General features: G+C 43.3%; 1 protein-coding gene across 2 annotated transcripts; it reads right to left on the reverse strand.

Moving 5' to 3' along the window:
- Positions 1-133: 133 nt before the first annotated feature.
- Positions 134-10472, reverse strand: LOC106604201 (vesicular integral-membrane protein VIP36). 2 transcript variants are annotated; one of them, XM_014198634.2, is made up of 8 exons: positions 10106-10472; positions 7041-7159; positions 6749-6866; positions 6349-6428; positions 5839-6000; positions 5415-5529; positions 1240-1359; positions 134-1055 (listed from the first exon to the last, which is right to left on the reverse strand). In XM_014198634.2, the coding sequence occupies exons 1-8, from the start codon at positions 10263-10265 to the stop codon at positions 895-897; spliced, it is 1035 nt and encodes a 344-aa protein (XP_014054109.1). In that variant the 5' UTR covers positions 10266-10472; the 3' UTR covers positions 134-894. The 2 variants fall into 2 exon arrangements, with proteins under 2 accessions (XP_014054109.1, XP_014054108.1); XM_014198633.2 differs by lacking the exon at positions 6349-6428 and adding an exon at positions 6480-6562 and having other exon boundaries at positions 10106-10470.

Below are 10472 nucleotides of genomic sequence, written 5' to 3' on the forward strand. Positions count from 1 at the left end.
AAAACGAATGAAAATAATTAACTGACTATGGTCTTCAATTTAGATATCAATTAGTTTAAGCTAATAGAAAAAGTCCAGGGCTAACGTGTACTGTCTGTCACACAACATGATATGAAAGCATTAGGACTACACATTAGAAGAAGACATTTGGGGAGACCAGTTTTATTGAGTCTTACAGGATAACTCAACAACGGCCTTGTTCAGTTTGAGTCATTCAATCACGGTAAAGGGATATTTCCACTCAAATAATCCGTGTTTAAAGCAGCCACCTCAAAAGGAAAGAAACACTTTATGCAGAATAATTAAAAACACAATTCCCGTGGATCTAATGTAAAATGTGACGCAATCTCACATGAGAGATTTGTAAAGCCTCCAGTATGCGTTACCAAATGTAAATGTGCCCGAAATCCTTCCCAACACCCATATTGAATTCAAAGTCAAGAGCAGTTAGAGGTCAATGTAAAACTAAATGAAATCCTAAACATATGTAAAATCAGTCCAATCACTCAGAACCCAATTGTATAAAAAGATGAGGGGAAAATAAATCAACTTATACAGAAAATGTTGTGAAAGTAAATCTCCTCTGAAAGTTATTTAACAAAGTGTTTTACAGATTGATCCAAATCAACAAGTATCCCCTGTACTGTGAAAGGGTGAATAAAAACAAACTACCTCCATCAAAAGGTCACTCATACCTGGTAGTAACCATTAGTCATGGTTATTTCACAAACATTGGACAATACCATAAGTGACTGTAATCATCACGGTGCTTCAGCAGATATAAACATTTGTACAATCTTTAGAAAATTCACTTTGGATGTGTTGCTGAATCTGTATTTTTCACAACAGTTCATTTTACAAATACCTCTCACATACAGAAATATGTTTTTCCTCTCAGTAAAACCTCCTGTTTCTTTCCTGGCGCTTCTGAAAGACTACAGCCCCTACAACACCACAAACTACAATTCCCAGTAGAGCACATAGCAGAAGCAGGAAGACCTTCCAGCCAGTAAGAGGTGTGCTTCGGAAGTTACCAGTAGGATCATCAATGTTGTCTGTGAAAGAGAAAAATTAAAGAATGATCATGGTTAACTCAATCTAACAAGTCTACTCACCTACCAATACCGTACATGATCTACAGTAAGATGACAAATACCTAACTGTGGTCAAATGGAATACCATCTTTGTCTATTTGGTTAGAACAGAAATGGGTTTTCTTTATCAAATAAATCTACCTACCTTTGGGGGACTTCAGCAGGCTGACGCTTGGCTCAATCTTGGTCCAGTCCAGACTGTCCTCATCAGGTGTGTGTTCCACCATCAGTTGATACATCTTCATAGAGATGATGTCATGGTTATCTGCAACATGAGAGTTGTGTTAGCATGAATCACCATAGACTTCAAATGTACAACGGACAAAGCCAGACTGTGAAATGACAAACAAGTAATTGGTTCAATCTGTGTATACTCTCCTGCACAGCAAGATGTTTTAAATAAGAATTGAATCAAGGTCAGGCATTATCTTTCTCAGCGTGCAGTTTTTAAATTTGTGTTCGAGACCTAAAAAAAAAAGAAAGGAGTGATCTACATCTTGAAAGAATCAGTTTCTATTTAATCCACCCTGACCCAACCTACCAGATCCACTGTAGCAAGAATCAGTTTCTATTTAATCCACCCTGACCCAACCTACCAGATCCACTGTAGCAAGAATCAGTTTCTATTTAATCCACCCTGACCCAACCTACCAGATCCACTGTAGCAAGAATCAGTTTCTATTTAATCCACCCTGACCCAACCTACCAGATCCACTGTAGCAAGAATCAGTTTCTATTTAATCCACCCTGACCCAACCTACCAGATCCACTGTAGCAAGAATCAGTTTCTATTTAATCCACCCTGACCCAACCTACCAGATCCACTGTAGCAAGAATCAGTTTCTATTTAATCCACCCTGACCCAATCTACCAGATCCACTGTAGCAAGAATCAGTTTCTATTTAATCCACCCTGACCCAATCTACCAGATCCACTGTAGCAAGAATCAGTTTCTATTTAATCCACCCTGACCCAACCTACCAGATCCACTGTAGCAAGAATCAGTTTCTATTTAATCCACCCTGACCCAACCTACCAGATCCACTGTAGCAAGAATCAGTTTCTATTTAATCCACCCTGACCCAACCTACCAGATCCACTGTAGCAAGAATCAGTTTCTATTTAATCCACCCTGACCCAACCTACCAGATCCACTGTAGCAAGAATCAGTTTCTATTTAATCCACCCTGACCCAATCTACCAGAGATCCCCTGTAGCAAAAATCAGTCTCCACAACCTGACCCAATCTACCAGAGATCCCCTGTAGCTAGAATCAGTCTCCACAACCTGACCCAATCTACCAGAGATCCCCTGTAGCTAGAATCAGTCTCTACAACCTGACCCAACCTACCAGAGATCCCCTGTAGCAAGAATCAGTCTCTACAACCTGACCCAACCTACCAGAGATCCCCTGTAGCAAGAATCAGTCTCTACAACCTGACCCAACCTACCAGAGATCCCCTGTAGCAAGAATCAGTCTCTACAACCTGACCCAACCTACCAGAGATCCCCTGTAGCAAGAATCAGTCTCTACAACCTGACCCAACCTACCAGAGATCCCCTGTAGCTAGAATCAGTCTCTACAACCTGACCCAACCTACCAGAGATCCCCTGTAGCTAGAATCAGTCTCTACAACCTGACCCAACCTACCAGTGATCCCCTGTAGCAAGAATCAGTCTCTACAACCTGACCCAACCTACCAGAGATCCCCTGTAGCTAGAGTCAGTCTCTACAACCTGACCCAACCTACCAGAGATCCCCTGTAGCTAGAATCAGTCTCTACAACCTGACCCAACCTACCAGAGAGATCTCCTGTAGCTAGAATCAGTCTCTACAACCTGACCCAACCTACCAGAGAGATCTCCTGTAGCTAGAATCAGTCTCTACAACCTGATCCAACCTACCAGAGATCCCCTGTAGCTAGAATCAGTTTCTACAACCTGACCCAACCTACCAGAGATCCCCTGTAGCTAGAATCAGTCTCTACAACCTGACCCAACCTACCAGAGAGATCTCCTGTAGCTAGAATCAGTCTCTACAACCTGACCCAACCTACCAGAGATCCCCTGTAGCTAGAATCAGTCTCTACAACCTGACCCAACCTACCAGAGAGATCTCCTGTAGCTAGAATCAGTCTCTACAACCTGACCCAACCTACCAGAGATCCCCTGTAGCTAGAATCAGTCTCTACAACCTGACCCAACCTACCAGAGATCCCCTGTAGCTAGAATCAGTCTCTACAACCTGACCCAACCTACCAGAGATCCCCTGTAGCTAGAATCAGTCTCTACAACCTGACCCAACCTACCAGAGATCCCCTGTAGCTAGAATCAGTCTCTACAACCTGACCCAACCTACCAGAGATCCCCTGTAGCTAGAATCAGTCTCTACAACCTGACCCAACCTACCAGAGATCTCCTGTAGCTAGAATCAGTTTCTACAACCTGACCCAACCTACCAGAGATCCCCTGTAGCTAGAATCAGTCTCTACAACCTGACCCAACCTACCAGAGATCCCCTGTAGCTAGAATCAGTCTCTACAACCTGACCCAACCTACCAGAGATCCCCTGTAGCTAGAATCAGTTTCTACAACCTGACCCAACCTACCAGAGATCCCCTGTAGCTAGAATCAGTCTCTACAACCTGACCCAACCTACCAGAGATCTCCTGTAGCTAGAATCAGTCTCTACAACCTGACCCAACCTACCAGAGATCCCCTGTAGCTAGAATCAGTCTCTACAACCTGACCCAACCTACCAGAGATATCCTGTAGCTAGAATCAGTCTCTACAACCTGACCCAACCTACCAGAGATCTCCTGTAGCTAGAATCAGTCTCTACAACCTGACCCAACCTACCAGAGAGATCTCCTGTAGCAAGAATCAGTCTCTACAACCTGACCCAACCTACCAGAGATCCCCTGTAGCTAGAATCAGTCTCTACAACCTGACCCAACCTACCAGAGATCCCCTGTAGCAAGAATCAGTCTCTACAACCTGACCCAACCTACCAGAGATCCCCTGTAGCTAGAGTCAGTCTCTACAACCTGACCCAACCTACCAGAGATCCCCTGTAGCTAGAATCAGTCTCTACAACCTGACCCAACCTACCAGAGAGATCTCCTGTAGCTAGAATCAGTCTCTACAACCTGACCCAACCTACCAGAGAGATCTCCTGTAGCTAGAATCAGTCTCTACAACCTGATCCAACCTACCAGAGATCCCCTGTAGCTAGAATCAGTTTCTACAACCTGACCCAACCTACCAGAGATCCCCTGTAGCTAGAATCAGTCTCTACAACCTGACCCAACCTACCAGAGAGATCTCCTGTAGCTAGAATCAGTCTCTACAACCTGACCCAACCTACCAGAGATCCCCTGTAGCTAGAATCAGTCTCTACAACCTGACCCAACCTACCAGAGAGATCTCCTGTAGCTAGAATCAGTCTCTACAACCTGACCCAACCTACCAGAGATCCCCTGTAGCTAGAATCAGTCTCTACAACCTGACCCAACCTACCAGAGATCCCCTGTAGCTAGAATCAGTCTCTACAACCTGACCCAACCTACCAGAGATCCCCTGTAGCTAGAATCAGTCTCTACAACCTGACCCAACCTACCAGAGATCCCCTGTAGCTAGAATCAGTCTCTACAACCTGACCCAACCTACCAGAGATCCCCTGTAGCTAGAATCAGTCTCTACAACCTGACCCAACCTACCAGAGATCTCCTGTAGCTAGAATCAGTTTCTACAACCTGACCCAACCTACCAGAGATCCCCTGTAGCTAGAATCAGTCTCTACAACCTGACCCAACCTACCAGAGATCCCCTGTAGCTAGAATCAGTCTCTACAACCTGACCCAACCTACCAGAGATCCCCTGTAGCTAGAATCAGTCTCTACAACCTGACCCAACCTACCAGAGATACCCTGTAGCTAGAATCAGTCTCTACAACCTGACCCAACCTACCAGAGATCTCCTGTAGCTAGAATCAGTCTCTACAACCTGACCCAACCTACCGAGAGATCTCCTGTAGCAAGAATCAGTCTCTACAACCTGACCCAACCTACCAGAGATCCCCTGTAGCTAGAATCAGTCTCTACAACCTGACCCAACCTACCAGAGATCCCCTGTAGCAAGAATCAGTCTCTACAACCTGACCCAACCTACCAGAGATCCCCTGTAGCTAGAATCAGTCTCTACAACCTGACCCAACCTACCAGAGATCTCCTGTAGCTAGAATCAGTCTCTACAACCTGACCCAACCTACCAGAGATCCCCTGTAGCTAGAATCAGTCTCTACAACCTGACCCAACCTACCAGAGAGATCTCCTGTAGCAGCAGAAGCCCCAAAGTAGTACCCCGTGGGGAGGCGGACACCCCCGATGTCAATGCACGCTTTCCATTCATTCTTATCATCAATGTCAATCATCACCTGTAGAGATCAGAATGACACAATTCAGCAATTGCCATTATTTGAATAGAAATATATCATGTCAATTACATAACATATAGTCTATAACATAGAAGAAGAAAAAATATATACATACATTTCATAACACAAGAGGCCTGGTTCCCAGACAAAGACGAAGCGTAGTCCTGGACCAAAAAGCATGCTCCAAGGAGCATCTCCATTAAGCATGCCGTTTAATACAGGACTAGGTTAAGTCTCATCTGCGTTTAGGATACCAGTCCAAGATGTCTAGACTATAGTAATTTATATATCTTAAAAAGGGATTCCTACCGTGAGTCTGCCCTTGGAGTAGCGAATGGCCAGGTAGGTGTCATGGTCTTTGTTCCTGATCTCAGAAGAGCAGCCTCCCAGTTCAGAGGTACGTCCATCATTCCCATGGTCATAGGGCAGAGAACCATTACTCACCATGGCAGAGATGTAGGGGAAGGAACGCTAGTGTAAAACACAAGGGATGTAACAACAGAAAACAGACAAATATTCAATATAGATTGTGAATCAATTATTTGATCCTAGTCCTGACTCAGTTACCAATCAATCCATCTTACTCTGTGATGCAAAAATATTTGTACATGTAATTCAAAATGTGTAATAAGTCGAATGCAGCATATTAAAGGTGATGTTCATGATGTTACAAAAAGGTCCTTCTCAGAAGGCAACTAAAAAGCTTCATATGAAAAAATAACAAAGAAACTCAAAAGAAAATACATCACATTAAAATCCTTCCATCACATTGACATGAAACGCAGGAGAATAATGATAAATGTAGCTTCATCAACTCACGTCAGCCGCCTCATCGTTATGGTACGTGTCTATAAAAAGGGCGAGACCGTGGAACTTAGCATTGCTGCCAAACACAGACCCTGCAAAGGGAAGAATCACGTCAAGTCAACCAGCCAGATCGCTGCACTTACATCCATCCCATGGAGATCATTGCGGAAGGTATCCACAAATAAAGCCAGGCCAACAAAATGATCTTGGTTTCCAAAGACTGGGCCTGAATGGAAGGCAAAGAGGCGAGATATGATGAGCACATGACTGAGACTTAAAGTGATTACGGCAAATGCAACCCAGTGCTACCACATCACATAGACTAGTCTACTGATTTGATTGCCAAAGCGTTGTACTGGAATGAGGAAGTGATTGATGACAAAGATTCTATTTTGGCAAGATGATGCATTACCTGGATTAAGTCTCTCCTTCGTGTACCAGATGGCGATGCCGTCTCCATGGAGATTTTTCTTCCCCGATCCGTGGATCTTGTACTGCACGTGCATCTCCCAGTCTTTTAGATAAACAGGCTGCACAGAGAAAACACAATGACATTGGATCATCAATTCAACCATGAATTGGACCTAATCAGTTTAAAATGTAGATATTCTCCAATCAAGCTATAATGGATTTGAGAGTAGACTGTATTTTCGGTCTGTAATGCCAAACAGAATACATTTCATAGAAGCTAGTTCCTTACTCACCACTGTGTTCCATATGGATCCCTGTTTACTTCTCTCATCAGGTGTCAGGCGCACATACGAGCTGGTGACTAGCGTGCTACCCCAGAAGTCCCACTGACTGGATGGGCTGCTTCCAACACCTGTACAACATTTTAGTGAAGAGTCGAGCAGGATTTCAGGGAAACATGGGAGAAGAATGTGAAGAATTCCATTGTTCATCAATTACTCATTGGCACCCCTAGCCCAGCTCTCGAGAACCCAAGGTGGCTTATAGCCGGTCCCAGTCTTGGGTTCTCAGTTGATGGTATGGAGGACAGCTGGCACCATGTGAACTACAATCCCAACGCTCTGTTTTAACGTTTAAAAACATTATTAATCCTCGTTAGCAGTTTTGGAACTCTTTGGAACTTAACTTTCATATAAACAAGTAAGAATCTTTCAAATACAAAATGCAATTCCCCTCCCCCCTCTCACAAGGGGAATGGTCAATGGCTCAATGTAATGGTCAATGGCTCAATGTAATGCAATGGAAATAAGAGTTATGAATAAGCAGACTAAACAGAGTTGAGTGGAGTTGGCTACCCCAAGCCTGGCCCAAGATGTACTCTTAAGGAGCCTAATGTTACTCCTCAAGGGCCAAGGACCTAATCATTTTTTACAGTTATTTTACCTTTATTTAACTAGGCAAGTCAGTTAAGAACAAATTCTTATTTTCAATGACGACCTAGGAACAGTGGGTTAACTGCCTTGTTCAGGGGCAGAACGACACATTTCTACCTTGTCAGTTCGGGGATTCGATCTTGCAACCTTCCGGTTACTAGTCCAACGCTCTAACCACTAGCCTACCTGCCACCCCATATGCTATCCCATCCTAATGGTAACATATGATATCCCATCCTAATGGTAACATATGCTATCCCATCCTAATGGTAACATATGATATCCCATCCTAATGGTAACATATGATATCCCATCCTAATGGTAACATATGCTATCCCATCCTAATGGTAACATATGCTATCCCATCCTAATGGTAACATATGCTATCCCATCCTAATGGTAACATATGCTATCCCATCCTAATGGTAACATATGCTATCCCATCCTAATGGTAACATATGCTATCCCATCCTAATGGTAACATATGCTATCCCATCCTAATGGTAACATATGCTATCCCATCCTAATGGTAACATATGCTATCCCATCCTAATGGTAACATATGCTATCCCATCCTAATGGTAACATATGCTATCCCATCCTAATGGTAACATATGCTATCCCATCCTAATGGTAACATATGCTATCCCATCCTAATGGTAACATATGCTATCCCATCCTAATGGTAACATATGATATCCCATCCTAATGGTAACATATGATATCCCATCCTAATGGTAACATATGATATCCCATCCTAATGGTAACATATGATATCCCATCCTAATGGTAACATATGCTATCCCATCCTAATGGTAACATATGATATCCCATCCTAATGGTAACATATGATATCCCATCCTAATGGTAACATATGCTATCCCATCCTAATGGTAACATATGCTATCCCATCCTAATGGTAACATATGATATCCCATCCTAATGGTAACATATGCTATCCCATCCTAATGGTAACATATGCTATCCCATCCTAATGGTAACATATCGTATTTTTGACCAGCAACAGATGCACAGGCTTTGGCAGGGGGGGGAAAAAACTCAGTAGGGAGAGTAACCAAGACGTGGGCACAACGTTGTATGAATGCCACCAGGGCACAGACAAACAAAGAGAAATATGCTGCTGAAAGGGATAAGAAGGCAGTAAGTTCAATGACAGATCACTGTAATTTATACTATACACTTTTATAACGTTCATTTCATTTGAATAATGTTGAAGTACTAATTAACAATGAAATGTTTATCAATAAAATGTAATGTGGGACTTTAAAAGGGGTGTTCCAACTCTTTGGTGAGTAAAGATCCCATGGGAAATAATATATATGTAACAAAATATCTGTAAAAAAATAAAAGTAACAAAAAATATTTTTGTCCTTCGAAGAGAGGGGTGTATGGGCCAATAAAATACATACAAATAAAGAGTGTTTAAGTGGAGTTAGGGTGGTGAGTTTCCCCTGTATAGGGTGGTGTTGGGTGGTGAGTTTCCCCTGTATAGGGTGGTGAGTTTCCCCTGTATAGGGTGGTGTTGGGTGGTGAGTTTCCCCTGTATAGGGTGGTGAGTTTCCCTTGTATAGAGTGGTGAGTTTCCCCTGTATAGGGTGGTGAGTTTCCCCTGTATAGGGTGGTGTTGGGTGGTGAGTTTCCCCTGTATAGGGTGGTGAGTTTCCCCTGTATAGGGTGGTGAGTTTCCCCTGTATAGGGTGGTGAGTTTCCCCTGTATAGGGTGGTGAGTTTCCCCTGTATAGGGTGGTGAGTTTCCCCTGTATAGAGTGGGGTTAGAGTGGTGAGTTTCCCCTGTATAGGGTGGTGAGTTTCCCCTGTATAGGGTGGTGAGTTTCCCCTGTATAGGGTGGTGAGTTTCCCCTGTATAGAGTGGGGTTAGAGTGGTGAGTTTCCCCTGTATAGGGTGGTGAGTTTCCCCTGTATAGGGTGGTGAGTTTCCCCTGTATAGGGTGGTGAGTTTCCCCTGTATAGGGTGGTGAGTTTCCCCTGTATAGGGTGGTGAGTTTCCCCTGTATAGGGTGGTGAGTTTCCCCTGTATAGAGTGGTGAGTTTCCCCTGTATAGGGTGGTGAAAACCCTAACCCCACCCTAACTGTTGCAACAGCAAACTAGTTAGCTAAATTAACATATGTTTAATGCTTTTCGACCTGTCCCTAAATTAATTTAGTTTGGTTCAGAGTTAGTTTTGATATTTCAACCTGCGTGTCCTGATAGGGTCAAAATCAACATGCGCGCGAGCGGTCTGGTCAGCATGTTATGACGGAAACAATGGAATGCGGGAACGCCCCGAATTGCGGGCTGCAGTTGCACCCTATTGGGCTAGTTAGTCAACTATCTAGTTAATTAGTATGACTGGCTCCTAGCAGTTAACGTTATTGACAAGATACAAGTCGTTAGCGTACTTACCCTGGTACGGTTTCATGAGCGAATGCTCCCGCTTTAAGTGCTCTGCATTGCCGTCTGTTATATCGCATTTCACTAGAATAAAGTGAAGTAATAGGAAAAGCAGTGGTCTGCTGATAAATGTACCAAAACCTCTCATTTTGCTGCCTCGGAAAGACACCATGGATCCTGGATAACCATCTTCCTGATCCGGGTAGGACAAACCAACTCCCACTAAAATAGTTCCTATGTTACTTTTCAGTTCAGGAACTTTGACCGTGTCCTATTTTTGTTGTTGTTGAAATAACCGTCTATATGAAAGTAATATTTCGATTGTTACCTTTCAAAGTTCAAACAGTATTTTGTTTGATTATCGTTTTGAACTTGTAAT

Source organism: Salmo salar, chromosome ssa05, assembly GCF_905237065.1.
Source record: "Salmo salar chromosome ssa05, Ssal_v3.1, whole genome shotgun sequence".
Taxonomy (NCBI): Eukaryota; Metazoa; Chordata; class Actinopteri; order Salmoniformes; family Salmonidae; genus Salmo; species Salmo salar.

Coding starts and splice junctions, on each gene's coding strand:
- LOC106604201 (XM_014198633.2), bottom strand. CDS start 10,265: ATGGTGTCTTTCCGAGGCAGCAAAATGAGAGGTTTTGGTACATTTATC. Junction 6,563..6,748: donor GAAGGAGAGACTTAATCCAG/GTAATGCATCAT, acceptor CCTTCCATTCAG/GCCCAGTCTTTGGAAACCAA. Junction 5,530..5,838: donor ACTCCAAGGGCAGACTCACG/GTAGGAATCCCT, acceptor TGATCTCTACAG/GTGATGATTGACATTGATGA.